The 27,987-nt window shown below is 39.1% G+C and overlaps 1 protein-coding gene across 1 annotated transcript; it reads left to right on the forward strand.

The window, feature by feature from the left end:
• The first annotated feature begins 281 nt into the window (after positions 1-281).
• LOC121739774 (WD repeat-containing and planar cell polarity effector protein fritz homolog) lies at positions 282-27,117 on the forward strand. The gene is made up of 14 exons (XM_042132337.1): positions 282-460; positions 565-860; positions 1,313-1,437; positions 2,433-2,599; positions 2,942-3,056; positions 9,626-9,850; positions 10,747-10,880; positions 12,702-12,822; positions 13,991-14,089; positions 19,886-20,049; positions 22,260-22,405; positions 23,015-23,976; positions 24,260-24,368; positions 26,885-27,117. The coding sequence occupies exons 1-14, from the start codon at positions 384-386 to the stop codon at positions 26,938-26,940; spliced, it is 2,796 nt and encodes a 931-aa protein (XP_041988271.1). The 5' UTR covers positions 282-383; the 3' UTR covers positions 26,941-27,117.
• Positions 27,118-27,987: the final 870 nt, after the last annotated feature.

Here is a 27,987-nt window from a genome sequence, read left to right on the forward strand (position 1 = left end):
AAAAATTGCATAGCTTTTTACGTGTGTTTACGGATTCTCATCACTTGAACTATAGTTAATCGATAACATGAACTAATTGACTTTCTTTCCTGTATCATAATGTGCTTCGAAATAATCGACAAATAGAAATATTCAAGAAAATAAACGCACACTACTTGTATGAAAATAAGCACAAAATGGCCACGCGATGACGGGCTAAGACTACATCTTCTATACTATAATACTTTATCTATGAATGTCACTGTCAAAATGTCAATAAAGTTGGAAAATGGGAATTGATGGGAATGCTGCTTTTGTGTTTGCTAAAGTGTTTGAGTATTACTTAAAATGAACGATCTACTTATAAATTATATACATTATAAACAACTAATTGTAGTCTCAAAATGTTAAGTTATGAAGTTAAGTTTTTGACAAATGAGGACACGGTGTATGTGAAAAACGGCGACTTTAAAAGCAATAAGTAAGTTGAAAACTATTTGTTTACTTGTTGCTGTTGCTACTACGTATTATATACTTATTTGTACTACGAGCTTAGATATTTTCTAAACGTTCAATTATTTTCAGGTACGAGTCCAAGAGAAGAAGCGATGAAAGTGTATACGATGCCAGCAAAAGGAGTTATTGCGAACGCCGTGGTGGCAGTACCATATCTAGAACTCGGGCGCTACGACAACTGGAAACGAAACTGCGGGACAAAAATATCATTGCTTGTAAATGGTCCAGTGAGAATTTCGTGACGCTGGTATTCTCCTCTGGTGTCATAGCCTATGTCACAGTGAAAGCTCCAAGTCTGGATGTCACCCAGGTTGTGTTTGACAAGTTCTGTGTAGGGAAATTAGTAGGTCACGCCATGACTGCAGGTAATGCTTAATTATTAATTCTTTACTGAATACATACAACTTTGTAGGACATTGTGTTCTGTAGAACTTGTGTTTCTCTGTATGAATTGTGTGTTTCAAATAAATAAAAATTACTTAATACCTCAATCATGAGAATAGCAGACACCACAGTTTTTTAATTGTTATGCGACAGCTGGGTGTCGCTTGGGGATTGATGGGCTAAAGGATAGGGAAAATATTTGTTAGATTTACAAACTACTGGAATAGTGTTATGAAATTGTTATTAAATCTGACACAAATGAAAATTTGATTACAGAGAACCTCACAATTCCATAATGTTCTTTAGATGAATAATTGTTACACAAGATAATAAGAAATGTTTATAAACAATATACAATTGAAATACTTGAGCATAAACATTATTCTCATTGAAATTAACAAAATGTCTTATATCAACATTCTTGAATTTTCAGTTTGCATTAGTAAGTCTGCAATATTATTTATAGCTGCAGAAAGAACAGCTACCTTGATAACTTTTGGAAAAATTCTAGACAGCAATAAACCATACTTACTCTCAGAGAGGGAACCGAGCATTCAGGTAAGTTTTTTTATTCTTAATTGTAACTAAGACATAATAAAGAAATATATAATAATCTGCCTGCTTTGTATAATAATTAGGGCCTGTTTCCCCATTTTCTGATGAAGTGCCGAATAGGCTATTCACAACCTTTTTGACAGATTCTCCAACTTGATCTGTCAAGTTAACTGGCGGATCTAATCCTTATCAGGAGGTAGTGAAACAGGCCTTTAAAATTATATTTAATAATCTGCCTGCTTTGCATAATAATTAGGGCCTGTTTCCCCATTTTCTGATGAAGTGCCGAATAGGCTATTCACAACCTTTTTGACAGATTCTCCATACTTGATCTGTCAAGTTAACTGGCGGATCTAATCCTTATCAGGAGGTAGTGAAATAGGCCCTTAAAATTATATTTTTATTTTATAATATTTGTGGTTTAGCTTATACAATAAAAATTTTATTAATATTTTTACAAAATTTTTACAAAATATATTTCATTATCTGCCCACAATGTTTTTTTCGAATTTAATATGCTCAGTATAATTTGCAATGGATTTTCGTAATATACTTACAGTAGACCCTAGTTAATCCTACAAATGTCTTGCATGGCCATATCGGATTTGTAAATTTGACGGAATATAGAGTACCTACTGCCTAGATTTTTACATATTACAATACCTTAAATTTTAAAATTGTAATTATAATCAGGTTTTATCTGAACTACAGATCATTTTTCTAAAACCGGTTCTTATCAGCGAGCTGTAACCATAACAGTTACATGCATTGTTACAAAAAATTTACAATACCTAGATAATGATTGGCAAAAATAATGGTAATGTACCTAAATTGACCATTGATAAGCATGTAATAATATAAGCATGTTTACACGCTTATTATTATTACATGCTTACAGATAACAAGGGGCACTGGATTAGCCAGGGGCTGGAATAACGGTGGTCTACTATATAAAAATTACCTTTCCTAATTTTCAAGTAAAACTTGTTACTTTCAAGGTTGTGGAGCTAGGAGGAAGCGCTCGGCGGGTTGAGAGACATGTGTCTTCGTACGAACATGGTAATATTGTTAATGTGCTTGTCTGGGGCTCCACTACCTCCGAGCCAGCACCCTGGAGCCCTATTATAGAAGACCACGCCAACCTGCATTTATATCAAATAACTGGGTAAGGTACCTTTAGGAATATAACAATATGTTTGCTTCTAGCTACTACTGTATGTTATAGTTTTATATATAACTTGTGTGTGCTCACTGTTAAATATTTTTATGTAATAATTAATTTTCGTGATAATATACTACTATCAGAGTAGTTGATTCCTAGGCAGTTGGGGAACTACGTAGTTTGGTCGCGTTACGTCAAACCCAGCCGACAGATCACAATCAACATGATCCGACCAAATGACGTTGGTCTCTCAACTGCCTAGGAATCAATTTCCTCGATGGTACATAGATGAAAATGTAAAGAAAAATGTTTTTGTCCACAAAACCTGGTTTTCCACATTTTCAGACAGCAGTTCACATTAATCGCCTACCACCAGCTTGAGAACGAGATTTTGTCAGCGGAGCTCTCACAGAAGTATGAGAATGTTGTTCATATTGTTGAACAGATTGCGTGCCATAAGGTAATAACTAGGGAATGCAATACCGGGATACCGGAATCCCGAAATACCGGGATCCCGCATGCATTTTGCGGGACTAATCCCGATCGAAAATTTAGCGGGATCCCGTGGGACTAGCGGGATTACAAAGAAACGTGATAATATACGTGTAACTTAGCGCGAGGGGGTGCGTGAACTGGCTACAGGCAGCCCACTAAACAATTTGCCTTCAATTCACCTATATTTCACTTTAAATGACAATTGTACCAACCAGCGTGGAAGCTGAGCGAAATTTTTTAGCTACTGGCTACCCTGTGTCGAATATCAGGAGCCGTTTGGCAGACGACAAAATTAATACCCTAACTTTTTTAACATACTTTTATAAGCTTGAACTTAGGTTTAGTATGTAACGGAATCTTTTAGCACAATTTTACCTTTTTTTTTTTTATCGGGCTTTGGCCCACTACACATTCCCACCACTGTATCTCCTGTGTCGCCAGGATCGACAGCGGTATTCAACCACGAAAACCCTTTGATATGATCTCAGGGAGCCCGAGGGACATGCTAAAGCTGTCTTGGGACCCGCAACGAAATTAATCAGAAGAAAATAGGAGGAGTAGGAAGAATTCCAGATTCCCTCCCCAATATAAAGCGGGAGACAGCACAAAGTTGCAGTGACCGAAAGTCAAAGAACGGGGAGAAGCACCACGGGAATAAACGTTAATAATAATAGTGACTACTACGCTAGAGCTAAATTAATTTATTGGGTTAGACTGTTGCCAATAGTAATTGTGACAAAAACGCTTGAAGGCACGGAAGTTCCTAGCGCTGTCCACGAGATCACCGTAGTATGCGACACCAGATGTGCAGAGTAGGTTGTTTAGCATTGTAGTTCTTTCGTCCTGCCAGAGACTGCACTCCCAGAGAACATGATGAGCTGTTTGTTCAAACATGTTGCCTTCGGTCGAGCACTCGCACATGGGTGATGCTACCAGATTAAATCCGTAGAGTTTGGCCTTAAAATTTCTATGACCGGTCAGGAATTGAGAAACGCTTATACGTGGGAGAGCCATGCTTCGGCACGAATGGGCCGGCTCGACCGGATAAATACCACGTTCTCACAGAAAACCGGCGTGAAACAGCGCTTGCGCTGTGTTTCGCTGAGTGAGTGAGTTTACCGGAGGCCCAATCCCCTACCCTATTCCCTTTCCTACCCTCCCCTATTCCCTTCCCTTCCCTACCCTCCCCTATTACCCTATTCCCTCTTAAAAGGCCGGCAACGCACATGCAGCTCTTCTGATGCTGCGAGTGTCCATGGGCGACGGAAGTTGCTTTCCATCAGGTGACCCGTTTGCTCGTTTGCCCCCTTATTTCATAAAAAAAAAAAAAAAAAAAAAACGCAGTGATCAATATCCATCCAATGATTGGATAGTCGTTCACTAATATTAGGGAAAAAATTATAAAGATGTCGCCCTTTGGTGGAACAGTCCCAACGCGTCTGCTATTCGGAGATTAGGCTTTGCAAAGAGTTTTCTAAAGGTTCAAACAATCTTGTTATTTTATTTCTATCGCGAGCGCTTAAAAAGAACGGGTTGTCAATGTTTTTGTTATGATAGTACATTGTCGCACGACGCTGAATCTCAAGATCAACGGGTAAAACTCCGGCTAACACGGGCAAGGCTTCGGTGCTTGTGGTTCTGTAAGCTTTGCACAAGAATATAAGAGCAAGACGTTGGCTTTGTAGCAACTTGCGACGAGCCGCGCCGATAGTTGCTCTGTCGGCCCACACGGGGGCCCACAGAGCAACTATCAGGGTAGCAAATGCTACCAAGGTAAGTAGCAGTGTAAATTAATTTTAGGGTTTTAAATGAGAGGCTCCATGTCGACGTAGATATTTTGGTAAAGGAGTAAAAGTTGCGTTTCGCTTTCTCACCGGTTTGAATTATATGCTCTAAAAATGTAAATTTATTTTCTAAGTAAAAACCAAGATAACAGAGTGACTGTTTGCGTTTAACGTTAATATTGTCAAGTTTAATGCTAGGAGAAGATATTAGGGAACCTTTTAAAAGAATTTGGTAAGTTTCTTGCGCGGCGAATTTCAGACGATTACGCTTACCCCAGTCAGATATTAAATTAAGACTACTGTTGGCTTTAGACTCAATTTCGGAACGCGAGTTTGCTTGAACGATAAGAAACCCGTCATCGGCGTAACCAACTAGTATACAAAGCGGTGGAAGTGGAAGACTTAACAAATCGTCGAATCCGATGTTCCATAATTTAGGCGAAATTACCGATCCTTGAGCCGCACATTAAATCTTTGACATGTCGATGTTGATGAATTAGATGGCCCCAACTAATAAACGTGCAATCGAAAAAAGACAACTTTTCAGGAAGACAAAAAAACGTTTGGAACCACATAACTTTGACTACATAATTTCGTAAAAACGTTTATAAAATTAAAAAAACGTTCAAAATCTTTCCATTAATAAATTTAAAAAAGTAGTCAAAGAGCGTTTGTGTGCCAAAGCTTATTATAAGGTCAATGATTTCATAGAAGATGGCACATCTTGGGAGTAGGATGGCTTCTTGCAAGGCTACTTCTACATCATTATATTATGACTTACAATTATGTATGTTGACATTGTATATAATATTAAGTTACAAAATTGTAAACTTTATTTTAAAAGAATAATTTTTCTCTCACTTTTTTGGTAAAAAGTGGAACCCGTGCGAGTTTCTTACGCCGGTTCTTCTCGCCGGGGTAGTTCCCGAACCGGTGGTAGGCATCAGGTAGACATTCTGAAAAAATTTGATTCAAATTTACTCAGAAATAAAACATTTTTTATTTTATTTTTTATTTTAATAAATAGACAAATATAATGTATAATCAAATCAAAGGTAAAAAAAATATCTTTCAGCTTAAATATTTATTAAAAATCAAATAGTAACCGTTTACCACATATTTAAGAAAAACCATATTAAATTATTATTGTAGTGACTAATATGTGACTCGTTAACACTATTGTATCAATGCACGTTTATTCGTGTCATAAGTGAAGTTTTAACAAGTGCAGTGAAATGTTGCATGGTTATTCCACGTATATTTTTTTCCCCTGAGCCATGCTCTGGTCATTTACACGCTTATTCCTGTATATTTTGTTGCTTTTACATGTTTGTAAAGATAAAAGCTCGTATATTAGTGTTAAGAAGATCGACTTATTATTTATGTAATACGACCTTATAAGTGCTTGGTATAAAATATAAATATATACTAATATTATGAAGTGGAAGAGTTTGTTTGTTTGAAAGCGCTAATCTCAGGAACTACTGGTCCGATTTGAAAAATTATTTCGTTGTTAGATGGCTCATTTATCGATGAAGGCTACAGACTTTAAATTATCACTCTAAGACTAATAGAAGCGAAGAAACATAGGAAAATGTGGAAAAAACCGGGAAAATTACTTAAAATTTCATTTATTAACATTAACTCGCGAACTACTAGATGAATTTTTAAGTTATTTGGCACAGATGTAGAATAGACCATGATGTAAAGGAACATAGGCTATTTTTTGCGAGAAAATGTACGGTTTCCGTAAAATTTATCATTTATGTGGTCGAGGCCGCGTGGAACGTCTAGTTAGCTAACATTTTCTTGTTGACGGTTCAGTGAAAAAATATTGTTGACCTATCGTTGTTGTTGATGAATATTGACCTCCCTCACGCTTATGCGTGGATACTGGATACATACATATAAAATGGAGTACAACCTTGCCTATAGATCCTTAAAGAGAGAGATCACTCGGGCAAAGTAAACAGCACGTCAATAGTATTGGTGAGAGACTGGAGTGCCTTCCTTTGGGAACCCGTGAATTCTGGTCCCTGGCCGAAGCTATTGAAGGATATTTCTGAAAGCCATCCTACCATCCCTACAAGTAGGAAATGGATCGTTTGCCCACGACGCAAAATACAAAGACGATCTTCTGTGTAAGCTCTTTGCGTCAAACTCGACACTTGATGACCTTGGGATAAAAACCGCCGACCATACCACAATGCAGGGGCATCATGTCGGATATTAGGTTACATCAGCACCCAAAGTGAATAGCCCCGCGTGCCCTTGATATCCAAAAGTCGAGTGGGCCTGACTGAAACCCTCCTATTGTGTTGAAAAAGTGTGCTTTAGAGTTGGCTCCGGTCTTAACGCGTCGTTTTCGGTTCTCCTACCCTTCTGGCACTGTCCCGGCTTTTTAGATAACAGCCTTAGTGTACCCGATCCCCAAAAAAGGTGACTGCTCAAATCCTTCCAACTACAAACCAATTGCTAAAACCTCCTTCTTCTCGAAGATAATGGAATCCAATATCAGCTCTTCCAATACTTGGGCGGCCAGACATTACTAAGCGACAAACACGACAAACAGTACGGGTTCCGAAAGGGTCGCTTGGCTGGTTATCTCTTGGCGTACCAAACTCATCGTTGGGCTCAGGTGATTGTATGGTGACGCCTCCGTGGTCTAGTGGTACAGAGCGCGGCTCTTGAATCGGAGGTCGTGGGTTCGATTCCCGCGTTGGAAACATGTTTGGTTAGGACAATGCAGGCTGATCACCTGATTGTCTGACAAGTAAGATGATCCATGCGTCGGATGGGCATGTAAAAAGTCGGTCCTGCTTCTGATCTCTCGCCGGTCGTGTCGGTCTTCCGTCCCACTGGGTTATGAGAGTAAAGGAATAGAGAGTGTTCTTGTGTACTGCGCACACACTTGGGCACTATAAAATTACTCCTGCGTAGCTGGCCTGGTTTCAATGAAACCGGCCACCGTCACCGAAACCGGTGTGGGAGCTATTATATTATTGTATGGAGAGGAGAGGCATTGGCTGTTAGTTTGGATATTGTGAAGGCCTTTGAACGGGTTTGGCTTAAAGCGCTGCTATCAAAGCTTCCATCATAATAATATGGGCTTCCCGAGAATTTATGCAAATAGGTCACAAGTTTTTTGGCAGATCAATGACATGCTACAGACTAACGGCATTTATTGTTATGCAGATGATAGTACAGGTGACGCCCTATCTACCGGCTTCCACCATATTTCTCGGTTAAATGTCATTGACAGTCGAAACGAACTTATGTCTCAAATAGAGAATTCACAGGAGAAAGTCTCTGAATGGGGTAGACGACACTTAGTCCAATTCAACCCCACCAATTCTGCCCGTTCACAACTAAAAAGTCACCAATGGTCGTATATCATCGTTTTCAGGGCACCTCTTTAACAATCCCCTCCTAGCGTTGAAATACTTGGAGTAAACATATCGAGCGAAGTCCAGTTCCGATGTACATTACTCATAGAAGTCGCTTGCATTTTTACACGAACAATCGTGCAAGAGTTATAACCCAAAGGAAAAGATAGACACGTGCGCCAGATTGTTTTAACACGTTTATTCTGGTGAACTCAAATAAACAAAATAATCTGCAATAAGCGCATGTTTTATTATTAATGTGATATATTATGTTATTATTTTTTCCGTACAATAAAGGTCTACATTGCTATAAAATCGTTATTTTAAGTCAAAAAAATTACATAGGTGTATCATAAGCCATGCAAACGAAAAATCAAAAAAATTTTTTTTTGGGTAAGAGCTCTTGCACGTTTATTCGTTGGGGCCATCGATGTGTACAATGTCCTAGACGAAGCTTAGTTTGACCGTTAGAAAAGTAAGAATGTATTATTGAATAAATATTGCAGTAACACCCTCGATTTTTAGTTTTAATAGCACCATCGGCCACCAGGCAAGGCAGGCAGGCACCACAATTTTAACTATATTTCGAAAAATTTTTTTTAATAAAACATGAAAATAAATACCTCAGCGTGTTTTGAGTTTATTTTAACTATTATTATAATACGTAACCATTTCCAAAAAATGTTTAGTTTATCTTTTATTTTTACATCTAAAGTCTAACTTATTAATAAACCATTGTAATAAAAGTGTGAGAATAAGTTTGTTTTAGTTGAGTTTCTAAGACTAAAACGGGGTCTTTCAAGTAAAGTCATTATAACCATTTATTTTGAAAGTTTAAGTTCACCTTGCGGGATCCAGCGGGATTGTGATGGTTCAGTCCCGCAAATACCGGGATTGAAATTATCTTGCGGGATTGCATAGGATATTACTAGGGATAGTAATAACTAATAATATTTCATTGTTTTTATTATTACATAATATTTTTGCCAATTTATTCAATCTGTAACAACAGTTTTATGTGCTTTATGATTTATGATACATTAATAACATGATTTATTACTCGAAGAAATTCGTTTTTGTTGAAATGTGTTTCTTTTTTTTTTACTTAACAGCTTAGTAGAAAAAGTACATATTAAAAAAATTATCAGTCATCAATTTGATCAAAGATTGACGGAAAACTGATCGTCTAATAAACAGTATTAGACGATTAGTTTTCCGTCAATCTTTACCAGATAGAGTGATCAGAATATTGATGAGAAACTGATCGTGTAACCTATGTCTAAGTCTACATAGCGGCATGTAGCAAGTGGAATATCAAACACCCTCATTCTGTTTACAATGTTATCAGATGATTTGTATTTCAGAACGGTGTGACTCTAACCTGGTACCGCTACGAGTTGCCGCACGGCAGTCGGTCTATCAAACTCAGTACTGTACCCGAGAGTGTTACTCGCGTGTCGCTACTGACGCCAGTGCGGGCGGTCCAGCGCTCGCCCTGCGACGCGAAACTACTGGCGGCGTGTATAGACGGCTGTATACACGTCGTTGACCATTCGGTTGGAGTTATTCACACTACGAGGGCTGGATTTGTAAGTTTTTGGAACGAAGTTCCTTATCGCGCGTTGCGAAAGGGGACTAGACGGAAAAAGTTGTAACGACATGACACTTTTTGATCGACTGTTTTTGCCACAGATATAGATCAAGATGCGGTATGAGATATCTATATTGTCTATGTCTGTGCTTTTTGCTATAGTTATATTAACAACATTAGAAGAGCTGCGGGTGCGTTGCCGGCCTTTTGAGAGGGAATAGGTACACTCTCTTCTCGAAGGTGTGCAGATCGTATTGGTCCAGAAATACTGTTTCTCTACCAAATTTCAGCAAAATCGTTTGAGCCGTTTAGGCGAGAGGAAGTAACAGACAGACACACTTTCGCATATTTTATTACATTAGTATGGATTTTTTTTAATCCATAACGTCTTCAATTTTAAGGGCTCCCTTCTCCCACACAAAACTGCGAATTCGCATCGCATCGTAATGTCATTTTTATTATGAAGTATGAACTAGCTGTCCCGGCAAACGATCTCGCCCATATTATTATTTTATTGAAGTGACTAAATAAGTCACCATAAGGCACCATGGCAACGTCCATCGCTATCCCGTCGCACAAAAAATGCATTATGTCAATTATATATCATTAGAGTAGAAATAAGAATTTTTAAATTTTCTAATTTTCAATTTTTTTACATATTTTTTCTGCCATATTCTTCTTCTCCGGACAATAACAAACACATCAAAAAAGAAATAGTGAAATCGGTCCAGCCATTCAGGCGTTATGTCGTGACCTCGCGAAATATGGATTCATTTTTATAATATTAGATATTCATTTTATAGATTTTGTCGCAGATATTTGCGATGCGAATTCGCAGTTTTGTGTGGGAGCCCTAACTCCAACTAGAAAATCTTGTTCTACTTTTCCATACAGATAGCTACAGACGTGCGGTGGGCGGGGGACGTGATAGTAGCGACGGAGGAAGCGGGACGACTGCAGTGTTTCGATAGAGCGCTGTCTCCCTTGCACCAACACACCAAGTTCCTCGATCTCACTTCCTATCTGCGGTAAGTTTTGCCGAAAAATAAATACAGGGTGTAACCAAACTAAGTGATAACTGATAATACTTTAGGGTGTGAATGTATTCTTTGTAAGTTGTAGAGTTTACTGTGAAAGTAACAATGATGAAAGAGCCATTTTTTGTGATTTGTATAAGCAAATACCCCAGCGTCACGATTTTCCCCATACAAAAGTAAAAAAACTTGCAAGGTGTCATGGGACACCCCGATGGAACGAAGTTATAAAAAAACGCCATAAAACAACGTCACTTTTGTATTGGAATTGTAAGTAATAAAATTTATTTACGTCCGGTAGTCGTCGCTGTTAATTACTATCAACGCCCTCTGCCCCTACTTCGCAGGTACTAAAAAAAGTGTCGGCCGACACTTTTGTGTCGTGTCATTACAACTTTTTCCGTCTAGCCCCTTTTCGCAACACGCGATAAGGAACTTCATTCCAAAAAAATAATCTCTTTCAGCGCTGCTACTTTTACAGTGAACTCTATACATGGGACTCATACACACCCTAAAGTATTATCAGTTTATACGTGGGAGAGCCATGCTTCGGCACGAATGGGCCGGCTCGACCGGATAAACACCACGTTCTCACAGAAAACCGGCGTGAAACAGCGCTTGCGCTGTGTTTCGCCGAGTGAGTGAGTTTAACGGAGGCCCAATCCCCTAACCCCTACCCTATTCCCTTCCCTACCCTCAACTATTCCCTTCCCTTCCCTTCCCTACCCTCCCGTATTACCCTATTCCCTCTTAAAAGGCCGGCAACGCACTTGCAGCTCTTCTGATGCTGCGAGTGTCCATGGGCGACGGAAGTTGCTTTCCATCAGGTGACCCGTTTGCTCGTTTGCCCCCTTATTTCATAAAAAAAAAAAAAAGTTAGTTTCGCAGCATTCTGTATAGTCAAGGTACTAGGGCCGGTATAAATAGTCAGTACTTAAGATGCGACCCGGTCTCAAGACGCGGTTCGGCTCTGTGATTGGTCCAAATTTTGACAGCCAACCAATCACTGAGCCTGAAACGTGTCTTGAGATCGAGATGCATCTTGAGTACTGACTATTTATACCGGCCTAAGTCAGCTTGCATTGATAGCTTCCATAGCAGAGTTTTTAAAAACTAGATGACGCCCGCAACTCCGTTGCGCCAAAATTAGTTTGTCGTGCGGGAACCGTACATTTCGGGATGGGGACTCAAATTATCTCCACACTAAATTTCAACAAAATCTGTTCAGCGGTTTGGGCGTGCAAAGGTAACAGGCAGACAGGCACACTTTCACATTTATAATATTAGTATGGATAATATGAATGTGGAATATTTTACATGGCGCATCGTTAAGTGTCATGGCGTTTGCGATACCTTATACCAAATCTTATACATTGTTGAATTCTAACTTTGCTGTTGAATATACCCTGCGTGCTATGAATAATAAAAACTACCTGAGCTGCGGGGCTAAAATGGTAACATATTTTAGCAATTCCTCTCAATCAAATGAATTGTCAAGATTGTCAAACTGACAAAATATGTCAAATCAGTACGAATTACTAGACATGAATTGCAAGGAGAGTTGCATTTTGAGATTTAAAAAAATAATCATCTTATGATTCATATTATCATGACTCTCCAAAGCGACCATTTTAGCCCCGCTGATTTTAATTCAAGTACAATTTAAAATTAATACCTACTGGTTACCTGATTAACTAAAATCAGTTAGTTTAGTTAATTAAAGGACTCAAAATGAAAATGTTTCATTCCTAAGTTGTCAATCACTATTTCTTTATCTTCTTGAATTTTAGTGACTTCTTCTTTTGTTAATTTCAGTGACTCCCGTCGTGTTCAGATTCTGGCGACACACAGCGCGCGCGGCGGTCCGCTGCTGCTGGCGACGTTCACGGGCGGACCGCTGTTCCTTATGAAGATATCGCACCCACGACTTGTGACGGTATTTAAGTGTTACTATAGTCAAAATATTTTAAGGTGGCACCAGCGGTCATTGACCTTTCTAGTATAGGAGCTATGTGAAAAATGCTCGCACTGTATTTATTGTGGTAACTTAAGAAAAAAAAGTATTATAAAGACACATTCCCGTTTTCACCAACCGCACTTAATGCTAAGTAGAGATACTTAAGGTAAGTCCCCCAACTTAAGAAAAACATGACCCTAAAAGACCGCTAGGAGACTAGCTATAGCGGTCTTTTAGGGTCATGTTTTCTTAACACAAACACGATTTAGAAAACCCTTATGTTTTGCCAATGCTCCTAGGCCTGGGCGTAGGTGACACATAAACAATGATTAATTCTTGAAAGACACTTAATCGCCGCTAGGGGACATTTAGCGTTAGTAAAAATGTTCATCATGCCTATTGAACTATAACTAGAGATCGTCCAATGGTCGAAATTCGACCTTAAAAAATCTTCTTTTAGCTCCCTGTTTAAACTTTAAAGTATTGACTAGGTATTTCAGATTTAGTAAAAAAAACAACAATCCATTTTTAAATTGACAACAGACTTCAACCATAAACAAAAGAGTATATAATTCGTATGTATAGACTTGTCATTCAAAAAGATGGTAGTGTGCACATTGTAGTGTGTGAAATGTTTTATTTGTTAAAACAATGTATGATAAAAGCATAATTTCAAAACAATATTAGCTCGATGCACTCCTTCACCATACATACAAACTATAACTGTGTAAAATTTCATTCACCTACGTCAAAAGGGATCCAAAGTTTTTCGCTTGCGTATTAAGACGACGCCTTGATAATTTGGCTGTAGCGATATCGATTTTTCTCAGCAATGACTAAAGCTAAGAAATTAAAGTTCATTGTCCGTATTAATCATGTATTTGTCTTTGAATTACCCACAGCATTACACGATTGGTCAACTTTTATAACACAGAATAATCAATCAAAATGACCTCTGTAAAAAAGGGATTCCTATTTTGCCAACAGAGGAGAGTGATTTAAGCTTCCATTTTTTGCTGTTCCATTATTGCTTGTTTTCAATGTGAGGCCGGGCCGGCTTCTCATAGAAAACAAGCATTCTAAATCATATCCAACAAGGTTTTTTACTTTAACGCGGCGTCACCTTAATATAATAATACCGTTGCAGGCGTGGCTACGTGCGGGGCGGATGTCTAACGCCGTGTCTCTGGTCAACGCGCTGGACTGGGACGCCAACGCTACGGACTGTGTACGGAGCATAGACGAGGTAAAAACATTCCTTTCACCCGTATCATTCATCGTTTCCTCGATATCCTCGACTCGACTCAACCCTCAATAATTTTGTTGAACAAATGACATAATTTTGAGGATTGAGGTTGAGTCGAGCGGAGGAAATTTCTAGGTAACTAGGTAACGAGTGTTAGCCTTTCACCACAACTTCGCTTCCGTAAAATTAAATATGTTTAAATTATTTTAACACTAGCTGACCCGGTAAAATATGTTGTTCTGCGATATACGTTATTTCGTATGAAAATATAGATGTTGACAGAGTCTCAGAACTACCGAATCGATAAAAAAATATCCATTATAAATAAGATTGAAAGGAAATTTAAAACATATGCAGAGGTCAATAATAATTGGCGGCCGATGATGACGTCAGAGCGAAACTTTAAAAATTTATTGAGAAAAAAGTAGCCAATGAATTTCAAAGTTATTTAATTTATATTCTTAAAATACCCTATTTTAACGAAAAAAAAAAAACCGGCCAAGTGCGAGTCGGACTCGCGCACCGAGGGTTCCGACAGCTTAAAGGTATTATAGACCTGAGTATTTGGTATGAATTTCAATTTAATACCTCTACGCGTTTATGAGGAAATGGGTAGTAAGTTTAAAATTATTAAAAAAATATATATTATGTGATGTAACTAAAAATTTATGGTTTTCGTAATTTTTCCTTTATCTATGCTATAAGACGTTGCTTCGTACCAAATTTCAAGATTCTGAGTTCACGGGAAGCACCCTGTAGGTTTTGATTCCCTTGCAAGTGTCGAAAATTTGCGGCATAAACGGCTGTATCTTTTGATTGCGTTGGCTTAGAAGTTTGATTTTTTCACAGCTTCAAGGGACAGTAGACCTGAGTAATTGATATAAATTTCAGCTTCATACCTCCACGCGTTCCTGAGAAAAAGGGTCTTGACAGACGGACGGACGGACAGACGGACAACAAAGTGATCCTATAAGGGTTCCGTTTTTTCCTTTTGAGGTACGGAACCCTAAAAATATAAAAAGTACATGTGATTTTTTTTGGACAATGCCCATTTCCTACCCTTCCCTATTCCCTTTCTTACCTCCCCTACCCTGTAATCCTATTCCCTCTTAAAAAGCCGGCAACGCACCTGCAGCTTTTCTGATGTTGCATGTGTCCATGGGCGACGGAAGTTGCTTTCCATCAGGTGACCTGTTTGCTTGTTTGCCCCCTTATTTCATTTAAAAAAAAACCCTATATTTTGAGGCGATCATTATTGCCGCTCGATAACGTTGTGGCGAAAATGTATCGACTACGATATTACGCGGCAAAGTTATAACGAAAACGGTGCTCGGCAATAGTGTAGGCGACGTATAGCCGTGTGATTGAGTGTGACAATAATTTTGCGTGGAAATGTTGTGCAGATGAAACAGTTTCCTTTTTAACCCCCGACAAAAAAGAGGGGCGTTATAAGTTTGACGTGTCTGTCTGTCGGTCTGTCTGTCTGTCTGTCTGTCTGTCTGTCTGTCTGTCTGTCTGTCTGTCTGTGTCATCGTAGCATCCAAACGGGTGGACCGATTTTGATCTAGTTTTTTTGTTTGAAAGCTGACTTAATTGAGAGTGTTCTTAGCTATAGTTCATCATCATCAGCCTGCTCCGTGCTGAAAAATCGCGGTTCATCTGGTTCGTGAAGGGCCGATTAGCAACTTGCAGTCGTTTGGTGGGCTTTATTGCATTCTAGTTCGTGACATTTATGAATATTTACACATTGATGGAAAGTTGACCTGGTATTATTAATCAATAGGATACCCAACTCCTCACCAACTTAGAGCAATGGTTTCGTGTTTGGGCTCATTTTAATTGCGACAACTAGTAAGACGTAGATAACCAATAAATTTTTGCATGCTGCTGCCGCAGCATCACCTGGATTCTATAGGAGCCGAGCTCCATATGAACCCAAAGTGGAGGTTTCATGTTTGGACTCATCCAAAAGGACATTCCTAGATGGTATTCATTGGGATATAATGTGATCCTGTTGATAGGAATTATTCTGCACTATAACCAACACAAGTTTAAAAAGCATAAAATAAAATTAAATTAGGAAAGAATCATGGCCAAATTTGTATAGGAGCTGGACTCGACTTTGATTTTTGATGTCCCAAAATAAACTATAGTTAGATTTGGTTGTTCTTATGCTCTAAACATAATTCCGTTTGAGAATTATGTCTAAATAGCCACGATTTTTCATAATAATTAATAACGTTTACAATTATTTTGAGGTTAGACTTAAGAACTACATTTTTCCCGACTGCGGTGTGGCCTACAAGTGTATATTCGGCGATCTCGTGTCTAATTTATTCAATTTTTCCTAGAGTATTACCCAAATAATAGAACGAATGCGAATGATCGCCGGCTGTCAGAACATAACGAAACTAAAATATATTGATCTTTTTTTTGTGGCTATTTATAGACACATTTCTAATGATTTTCGATGCCTTAAAATATTAGGGAATTTTTGCTACTAATGGCATATCGGGACACCACCGCCCACCTGGTACGATTTGGCCATTGTTCTTTAAAAAAACCCCGCCAAACAACTTTAAAAAGTAATGAAATAATTTATTTTACTGACTTTAAGTTTAAATAATTCCTAAGTGTAAAGTGATATTTTAGTCCATAATTATTGTTGTCACGGTGTGTCGGGGGACCGCTAATGTAGATGTTTGATTTCACATAACATAGTTTAAGGGTCAGTTTTCAGCGAACCAAATCGAGACAATTAGTGACATGGCGATACAAAATGCAAAAGACACTGTTGGCGGTCCCCCAACACACCGTGACAACGATAATTATAGACTAAAATATCACTTTACACTTAGGAATTATTTAAACTTAAAGTCAGTAAAATATATTATTTCATTACTTTTTAAAGTTGTTTGGCGGGGGTTTTTTTTAAATTTCCTAATTAATAAACTGTCTATACCCTATTACCTTATGTAAATATATAAAATTCTCGTGTCACAGTGTCACACACGGCTCAACCGATTTTAATGAAATTTTGTATGTGTCGCAGCCAACTGGTTTAAATAGCCAGCAGCAGTTCAATCAAATAGCTAGACTGAACAACGCCATTTAATCACACGTCTAGCTTTTTAATTGAATATTTCAGTCGCTCAAAACGTTCAACACTACAACTGATTCAAAAGCAGTCGTTTGATTAAATTAGTTCAGCGCTCACCACCGCGGCGCTAGGTGCGTTTTGTTTACAATATGGCGTCAACTAGCCGGTGTTTTGTGATTTTATTAAGATATTTTTCGTAAATATACGTTAAGGTGACAGAAATTATGGTGGCAGATACGAGTGAATCAAAATTTAAACAAATATTCGAGGAGATTACGGGATTATGAAATGCATCACCAAGGTATTCATTGCAATTGTGTTCAAAATGAATTAGAATACAATTTATTCTGCTTGTTATTATTGCGCTTGTGTAAAATAATAACACTAAACTAATGGTCACCTTAGTTAATTTGCCATTTAACCAGTTATCTAAGCGTCGTCTAGCTGTAGTGTTGAACGTTGCAATCAAGAAGTCGGCTAAACGACGTATAGCCGTGTGATTGAATGGCGTTGTTCAGTCAAAGGGCTAGCTGTTTGATTAAACGGCTATTTTAACCAGTGGCCTGCGACATATGTACTATATGTATATGTAAGTTGATTCCTAGACAGATGGGGGACCTACGTAGTCAAACCCATCCGGCAGATCACAATCAACCATAAACCTATAATACGACAGTATATATTAAGTCTATGCAATCAACATTGAATTGGCATGAACTGACCAAATGACGTTGGCCTGTCAACTGCTTAGGAATCAATTTCCTCGATGTCACATTCGTTAAGTATAGTTTATACACAGCCAATACTGGCTGCCAATAAGACTGGCAGCCAGTATTGGCTTGTAATATGCCGCGTGTGAACAGTTTTTCAAGCCAGGCCAACGCTGGCTGCCAGTATTGGCGAGAATAGAGCGCCCGTCTATTTTTCTAGCCAGTGACCTCCGCCCGCATACCCCTCGACCCCCGCGCCTGCGTTGCGGACATGTGTAGACGCATCTCGCCAGACACTGGCGAACGTCTGTACGGTATGCATGTTCTTAGAATTTCTAGGACAAAATGCCGAGAAAATTCAACGAAGAGGAAACCTTTAAAAAATATACAACTTTATAGGGAGCTTGCGGAATAAGCGTTGTGATTCATACAAAAATAATAAATAATGCGCGTTTCGGCACTAAAACAACTTCGTGCCGGAAATCGGAATCTATACTAATATTATAAATGCGAAAGTATCTCTGTCTGTCTGTCTGTCTCGCTTTTACGCCAAAACTACCGAACCGATTGTAATGAAATTTTGTATACAGATAGTCTAAAGCCTGAGAAAGGACATAGGCTACTATTTTACTGGAAAAAAGGGTTGTAAGGGGGTGAAAATACGAAAATTTGTTCAAATTAAGTTAGTTCCAAAAATTCATACTAGATGGCGCCGTGCGTCTCTTACATCGCGCTAACGCTTGCCCAACATCTTTCAATAAGAGGTGGTATTATCATATATTCGAGTTTCGCTTTTTTTCGTTTTTTTTTTTTTTTTAATGAAATAAGGGGGCAAACGAGCAAACGGGTCACCTGATGGAAAGCAACTTCCGTCGCCCATGGACACTCGCAGCATCAGAAGAGCTGCAAGTGCGTTGCCGGCCTTTTAAGAGGGAATAGGGTAATAGGGGAGGGTAGGGAAGGGAAGGGAATAGTTGAGGGTAGGGAAGGGAATAGGGTAGGGGTTAGGGGATTGGGCCTCCGGTAAACTCACTCACTCGGCGAAACACAGCGCAAGCGCTGTTTCACGCCGGTTTTCTGTGAGAACGTGGTATTTATCCGGTCGAGCCGGCCCATTCGTGCCGAAGCATGGCTCTCCCACGTATAAATTGATTGTTATTTCTTTTTTACGTTATTTAATAAGTCGGTACTTTATATTATATACATTGACGTAACCTTAAACCTATCAATGATAAATAGTTTATGGGTAAAGTTGTGTAATTGGGGGCCTAAATAAGCTTTAAAATTTGGCATAAAATATAAAGTTTAATTTTAAAACATGAAATATTATGTGCACACTGCACAGCTGTTTTGATTTAAGGGGTACCAGGGTTGTTTTTATAAAAGCTTTGTTGACACCAATTTTGTTGACATCGCGCGCTATAAACTGAAGTCCACGCGGACGAAGTCGCGGGCAACAGCTAGTGAATATTTAAAAAAAAAAATCTTTTTAAAATATTTCAATCGACTTACGGCCATTCCCAATATTTGATCTATCTCTGATTTTGCCCTACTAGAGATAGGAATAACTCACATTAGACATTAGAGACATATATTTTATGTCAATTGTGAGCTATTCCTATCTCTAGTAGGGCAAAACCAGAGATAGATCAAATATTGGGAACGGCCGTTAATTAATAGTTCGCAGATGTTCCTTAAAACATTTCTTTTTCAACAGACTTTGCCGTTAACTCATTATTTTTTTAACTGCAAACGTGTGGACACCCGAAGAAAAATCCGTGAATGCGATGGCTTTGTCTAAACAAAAGGGGCCAGGCCAGTACTGGCTTCTGCAGGACTGGCGCCGAGATTATTGGCTCTGTGTAAATTATACTTTAGGCCTGAGAATAGGTTTTTATCTACTTTTTATATTGATACTTGAAATTTAATTTATATGGCAAATCAACGTTTGCAGGGGTCAGCTAGTGAACAAATGAATATTTCCAGGTGCTGCGTGCGGCGGCGCGGTGCGGCGCTGTAGCGGGCGAGCGCGCGGCGCAGGCGGCGCTGGGGGCGTACCTCGCCCCGCCCGCGCCCCTCCCACGCCCCGCCCACCTCCACGCCCGCGCCATACACGACAGAGCGAGGGTGTTCTACCACAACCTGCTCAGGTACAGTCACATTCACCCATAACCATTTTTTTAGAAGGCAGGTCGCTGTAGCCCTGACGTCACTGCGACCCATAGGGATTGTGACTCCTTCGCACTAGAGTATCATCCCCAACCCAATACTGCTCATAAATTGAACGATATGGTTGGGGTTGGTGCCACGAATTTCCTCTGTGGATGAGTTTCGTGGCGACCAAGGTGCCTGTTCCTGCTCTGTGGTAGAGCAGGACAGTCGAGGAGAAGGTGAATAGGTGTTTCATCCTCCTCCTCACAGAATCTTCAAGTCGTTATGCTACCCATTACCATTACTACATTAAAATTAAAATAAATTAGCTTCTATGTATAGCTATATATAGATATTGTCTGTCAAGAAAGTAAAGAAATTAAAAAAATGGCAACATCGTCGTGTCATCCCTTTCAAATTAATCTAAGAAAAAAGGGATGACACTACGATGTTGCCACTTTTTAATTTCTTCACTTTTTTGACAGACTATAGATGATGAAGTAGGTAAGTTACAAGGTTTGTTAAAATTATAAGGAAAAAATGAGTAATTGTTCTTGTGTTGTAAAATATTAGTTACCGGCTTCATCCACTCATGTCTTTTATTATAATAGTCAATTACAGTAACATACAATTATATACAACTAGCTGTCCCGGCAAATGTTGTTTTGCCATAAAATGATTTTCCCTGTTTTCCTGCTTTCTCTTGAAGTATTTTCTGATTATTTTTTTCTATAGACCTCACAAAGCCCGAGACCTTTCCAACGAATGCAAAACCATGGAAATCGGTTCGTGTGTTCTGGAGTTATAGCGTCAGGAAGGAAAACCCGACTTATTTTTATATATACTTATATACAATAATTTAAGGCGGCGGCTATTGAGCTTTCTAGTCTAGGAGCGCTGAATCGTGAAAAAGGCTCGCACTGTATACTGTTAATAAAGAAAAAAATTTAACTCTTATAAAGACACAGACTATTGTAGATACATCGGAAAACCTCTTGGTAACTCTTAGAATGATAATCTCCATCTATTTATTAAGTGCGAAGTGGTAATGTGGTGGTGGGTAATATAAAGTATTTATATTCGCTTTACATTGAGTTTGCAAAATATGATATCGCCCTTAGGCCCCTTACACACTGCGACTTTTATCAGCGATGCAGTCGCGATGCTCAACGCGCGATCGCGATTCAGCATCGATGCAGTCGCAAATGGTCCACCCATGGGCGCCGGTAGGGGGTGCCAGGGGGTGCACTTGCTGGGAATCTCGGGATCAACAGGAATTATTGAAATAAAAAGCATTTTGTAACCCCATTACCATGCTGTACAAGGATAGTTCGTAATGTTTCGGTACTAAATGTTTTATGTTGACGTAAATAGACAGTCACTGTTATTCGTAAAAAGTGAAAAGAAAAGAACAGAAAGAAAACTAAAATTCTGCACCCCTTGGAAATTATTTCTGCCGGCGCTCATGGGTCCACCTTTACACACTTGCGCTACTTTAAGCATCGATACAGTCGCGATACAGTAGCGATGCTGTCGCGATGCAAAAGCAAAAACATTGCAAAAATCTATAGTGTCGCGCGTGTGTATCGATGCTAACGCGCAACTGTATCAATACTAACGCGCGACAGCATCAATACTAAAATTGCTGGTGTCGCGATGCAGTCGCGCGTTTCGAAAACGCGCGACTGCATCGCTGTTAAAAGTCGAGGCTGTAAGAGGCTAGGAACATCTATCATTTCATTGTCAAATCGGTGCAATCAAGCGAACAAATAAACTATCCCAAAACTACTTTGACTGGTGCCAAATGCCAATATGAAGTACTAATCGTTCTGCGCGGCTTCGCTCGTGTAATTAGGATTTTAATAGACAAATTATCTTACACAAAATATCCTATGTTCCTTCACGTGGTCTTCTCTTTATCTGTGTCCAATAACATAAAAATTGTGATTGAGTGAGATAAGCCCTTTCAAATATTTTTTCATGTTTTTTCCACATTTTGCTCTGTTTCTTCGCTCCTATTAGTCTTAGCATGATAATACGAGTATATAGCCTATAGCCTTCCTCGATAAATGAGCTATCTAACACTGAAAGGATTTTTCAAATCGGACCAGTAGTTCCTGAGATTAGCTCGTTCAAACAAGCAAACTCTAAGTATAGATTATAATATTAGTATAGATTCCTATGTCTATGACTGTAGTATATTTTACAGGCGCGGTCGCATAGAGAAAGCCCTGAGTTTGGGCGTGGAGCTGTCGGCGTGGGATCTATTCGCGGACGCGCGGTGGGCTGCGGCGCGGCGCGGACTGACCGCGCTGGCGGACGAGGCCGCAGAACTCGCGAGGAACTGTGCGAGCGGTGAGTATCCCTGGATGTGGACTAAACTATCAGCTGCGAGTAGCTCTCGCTTCATACTAAAGTGCCAGCATGTGTATCACTAGAGTGCAGCTATCTGATAGCTGTTCACTGAACTGCCAGAGCGTACACCGAGGGTACAAAGATAAAGGTAGAATACATGACGGAAAAAATAATTTATTTACCCCCGTTTAATTATAATTAACCTACAATTTAATGAAGAGTTTAACAGATAATCTATGAGTTAAATTTTTCAATTAATTATTACATTTATGCCTGTTTTCACCAACCGCCTCCTAACGCTATTAGTGGTCCCCTAGCGGCCATTAAGGGTACATATCCTTCAAGATTTCACGAATTTTTGTGTGTCACGTTCGTCCTTAGGGCGTAAGAACTTTTGCAAAACATTACTTTTTTTAAATGTGTTTGTTTTAAGAGAAATTTGACCCGCAAAGATCGCTAGGGAACACTTAGCGTTAGGAGACCGTTGGTGAAAACAGGCATTAGCTAATTAATGTTCCACTCTGAGTGCGGTAGTAAAACCTGTTCACCTACTCTCGTTTGTCTAACAAGTTTTTGTATAATATTTTGTATTATAATATTTATTTACAGATTCAGAATGTTCAGACTCCTGTTCCCAGTGCAGTTCCCATTCGTGTTCGGAGTCGGAGGACGAATCTAGTACATCTTCGAAGGCGACTAAGACCCACCCACCACCTTTGCCCCGAGTACCCGTACCCCCGCAACCCTCCATCCTCACAGTACCCATCACACCCCAAGAACCTCACTCCACCACCAGTATTCGTCCCAACCTGCATCAATATCTAGAGCGGGACAGCACGATATGGGTCACAAACGCGACAGATCCCACTCGGCCCAAAGACTTGCAGGACTCCATTTGGACGCACGAGGCAGCACACGAAACTATTTGGGAAAACGGGGAACCGTCGTGGGAGCGGGATGGAGATAAGATGGAGAAAGAGACGCGAGATACCTGGAAAATAGATGCCCAAGATAAGCGAGAAGACGCACAGAACGCGATATGGCTGAGAGAAGAAAATGAAAGGCTATGGAAAAATAAGAGGGACGCTATTGGAGCAATGGATGCTCGATATTTTTCGGGAAGATCGACTGATTTACTGTACACGTCCGGGATAAAAGAACCACGACCAGCGGTTGTAAAAGACGCGCGGCATAACTTGTATGTGCCTAAAGTGCGGCAGAATATATCCACGAATATTAGAGACGATACTTTCATTCATCAAATATCGCAGAGCCATTTCACACCACTCCAAAGTCAGAACTTAAGATGGAATAGCGTGGACAACGTCCTTAGCTCGAGGCAGAGGCCAAAACCAGCGACTCCGGGAAATTTTGACACTTTGAGAGACAACAGAATCTCAAATTTTAGACACGTATACCAAGCCGAATTAAAAGAGGTGCCAAGTCGAGAACTGTCGAGTCCAAACGTGAATTTCAACGGCAGATATCGACCAGATAGTTGGACTGTCAGACCAGAAAGAGAGAAGAATAAAGTGAAGTTTTCTGAGACTGTCACTGTTGCAGTGGTGCCGGTAAGTGTGTTTTAGGCAAAAATACCTATAGTATTAACAAGTTACATAGCAAATTCATACAAGAAATAATCCTCTTGACTAATGAATATATAAACCTAAGAAACGCCTTCAGCCTCGGGAAAGAACGAAGAATAGATTTTATCATAAAAATATATACGGCTACGATATACGAAATAATAAGTAAGAATTTTTACGCGAACTATTTTGCACAACATAAAAAACAAAGTTTCGAAGCAAATTATTTTTGTAGCGTTTTCATTATTACTATTCTTATAACTTGCAGCAGGAGCCGTCGGCCAGTCCGGCGCCCGATGTCGCGCGCGAACTAGCGGACAGTTTGCCGCTTTGCGCGCCACACAACTATCTCGCTGCGTTCGCGCCCGCTACCAACGGTACCGCGCTCGACTACGTTGAAGTGTGACGCACGTATACGCAAGGACGCACGCTGCGTATACGCACGCACAATGTGCACGCAAGGACGCATGATGCGTATACCCAAGACCGCACGCTGCGTATACGCACGCACAATGTGCACGCAAGGACGCATGATGCGTATACCCAAGACCGCACGCTACGTGTACGCAATGACGCATGCTGCGTAAACGCACGCATGTCTCACGCGCAATGTGTACGCAAGCACGCATAGGATCATACACATCGCATGAACATCGTCCGTGTCCGTGCTGACGTCACGTACGCACACGCATTCACTTCTGCATGAAGTGTACACACGCACGTTGCACGAAATCTTAATTTTCAACATTTATTTCACATGAATTTTTATTCTTTGGACTGGCATGACTGACTTTGTTAATTTGTAATTAATTATTAAAATTATTATCAAATATGTATCGTCTTAGTTCTTAAAAAGTTTTTTTTTGTGCACGGGAAAAATTGCACTTTGCACTGTTTTATGCATGAACTAAACACATCGTTAAAACTTAAATTATGTGTAAACGTGTCATATTATAATATATTTTATTTAATATTTTCAAGAGAAAATCTCTGGTTACATGTGTTTTTTAACATAATATTTCGTTCGTGAGTTCCGAGGAATCATGGCTATAGGCTATAGCTGCACCATAAAGTTAATATACCTAGCGGAATAGAGAAACAAAGACGAGCAAGCGACATGTCACTATCAGTAACACTGCGTGGTAAAAGAGACGTGTGATACATGACAGCAGAACTCTTTTTTTGACATCCAGTCGGCACTTATCGGCACGTTGACAATTCAATCTCATAGAATTCGTGTTCAATCATGCTCGTACACATATTTTTACACACAGATGTAACCAATTTCGGTTTCGTTTGACAGCTCGAGATTGTTGCTCTATTCCGCTAGGTATATTAACTTTATGAGCTGCACCCAACTATCGTTAAGTGCCATGGAGTGCCTATCAAAGAAGTTGATTCATTAGTAGATTGTAGATCTACATAGTTTGATATAGTTATGTCATATCGTGCCGACAGATCACGACCATAAAGTTAATATACCTAGCGGAATTACAGATGGGTAATGGAAAAATTTCCGAAAGAAAAGAAAAGAAAAAAGAAAAATTTCCAATATATTTTTCCAATTTTTCAAATATTTTTCCAAATTGAAATGTCAACCAAGATTATGTATCCAACAATTCCGTACCCAAAGGGTAAAAACGGGACCCTATTACTGAGACTTCGATGTCTGTCTGTCTGTCCGTCTGTCTCCAGGCTGTAACTCAAGAACGGTAATAGCTAGAGAGTTGAAATTTCAACAGATTATGTATTTCTGTTGCTGCTATAACAACAAATACTAAAAACAAAATAAATTAAATATTTAAGGAGGGCTCCCATACAACAAACGTGATTTTTCAAACATTTTTTGCTCGGTATCAATGATGACAACAGGTAGGCACTTGAAATATGCACAAAATACTCAGCTGTATTTATACTTTAATAATGAATAATGAAATTTTAATAAAATAAATAATTAAGAGGGGCTCCCATACAAAAAACACAATTTTTTACTATTTTTGCTCTATAATGGTACGGAACCCTTCGTGCGCGAGTCCAACTCGCACTTGGCTGATTATTACTATTTACTATTTCATTTAAACTAATAATTTCAGTAAATAAATATTTTTCCATTATTTTTCCAATTTTTCAGAAAAATAAATTGAAAAATTTCCGAGCTTTGAAATTTTTCGGAAAATTACCCATCACTAAGCGGAATAGAGAAACAAAGAGCTGAGCAAGCGAGATGTCACTATCAGTAACACTGCGTGGTAAAAAGTAATTCGTGATTTGAAGTGGTAGAACTGTTTTTTTCATCTGTTTTGACATTCAGTCTGCACTTATCGGCACGTTGACAATTTGAGCTCTAAGCAAAATGTATGTAGGCACATCATTTTCACGCACACGTAAACAGATTTGTACACACAGATGTAATTCAATTTTGATTTCGTTTGACAGCTCGGAATTGTTTCTCTATTCCGCTAATTAACTTTATAGATCACGACTTACATTGAATTGACATAATCCGACCAAATAGCTATGTCCACACTATGCGCTTTCGTCTTCAATTTTCGTCATCTTCTTTCATTCAACTTTCGTTTTTGCGCATTCAATAATTGAATGCGTCAACGAACGCAACGCCAACATTGTCATTTTTGTTTTTTGGATAGGGTCAGAAGGCATGCGTCGCGGGCATGCCTCACGTTCGCTGTTAACTGCGCTATAACGCATGCCCTTGACGAACAGAAAAAAGCACAGTGTGTACAAAGCTAATGAGTAATGGCGTAGATACGTCATCTGTGATCTGCCTAGTGCCTATGAATCAATTTGTTCGATGGTACAACCAGACAAAATTCCTGATGATGTTATTATTACCAATTGTATATTTTCTATAAAACTTGTTATTTACTTTCAGGCACCGCTCCACCAAGACCGCCTAAAATTAAAGTAGTTCATTTTGGAATGGTTTAGAGATAAATTCCTTATAAAATATACTCGGAAGCATTAAAAATTCAATAAAGTATTATAGTGAGTGTCGCAAAGCGATCCATACTGCATTCCATACTGCTGATTGCAAATCTCCAATCAGCAGTACTAGACATGACCAGAAAAACTTACATTGCTGTAGGTATCTGTATTAAAAAAGGGAGTGCCTCCGCTGCCGGCGCCGGCTACCAAAAATATCATACATATTATAATATAAATTTTATGCTACTATGCAGATCACATTTATCATCGTCATCACTACCATTGAAATATGCATACTCATATTATGACCTTATTATTTGTACTTTTCATAGTCCTTTAGCTCAAGACTGATGTTTTTGATCATTATTCTGTCATTTGAGAAGCGATGTTTGCCGAATAGGCGCCAGCAGGCTATTCGACAAACTTCGGAAAACGCGCCGGCAGCCATTTCGGCAACCGGCGCGGCGCGGAGCCGGAAGCGGAGGCACTCCCTAAAAAAATGTCACTCATATTATAATTTATAAATTATCTACAAAGTGATTATATTTTACTAAGCTAGAGTTGTTACGTAGTTTATATCCTCTTTGGCTAGAGTAAGCAAGTATTGTAATTGGTGGAATACAAAAAATATAATATTATGTTTGGTGAAGAAACGTCCCAACAATATATTGTATTAAAGATGTTATCATTATAGTTAAATGCATTTCCTTTTAATCTGTAACTGCTAAAGTATTAATAGAATAGTAGTAATATTTCCGTCCGTCAAAGCTTTAATAGTGTTATTTATCGTAAAAGTAGTAGAATACTATTCAATTTAAAGTTAACAATGATTACTTCATGATCATTGAGGACCATTTGAAAACAGATTCTATTTTATACAAGTTGTAACAATTTAACAAAACAAAATGATGATACTGGGTGCAGTGCCGTAAATAGGGCGGTGCCACCGGTGCCCAGGCACAGGGCGTAGAGTCTGGGGGGGCGCAAGAATGGCTGGAGACCAGACAGATCCTTATTTTTCGAATTGCTCCCGATAATTTTTCTCGCTGC

Source organism: Aricia agestis, chromosome 2 (genome assembly GCF_905147365.1).
Source record: "Aricia agestis chromosome 2, ilAriAges1.1, whole genome shotgun sequence".
NCBI lineage: Eukaryota > Metazoa > Arthropoda > Insecta > Lepidoptera > Lycaenidae > Aricia > Aricia agestis.

Bases quoted from the DNA above. Each gene is read 5' to 3' on its own strand.
- LOC121739774 (XM_042132337.1), top strand. From the start codon at position 384: ATGTTAAGTTATGAAGTTAAGTTTTTGACAAATGAGGACACGGTGTAT. The intron at 22,406-23,014 runs GTGAGTATCCCT...ATTTATTTACAG, and splicing joins CGCGAGGAACTGTGCGAGCG to ATTCAGAATGTTCAGACTCC. The intron at 24,369-26,884 runs GTACCGCGCTCG...ATTTACTTTCAG, and splicing joins GTTCGCGCCCGCTACCAACG to GCACCGCTCCACCAAGACCG.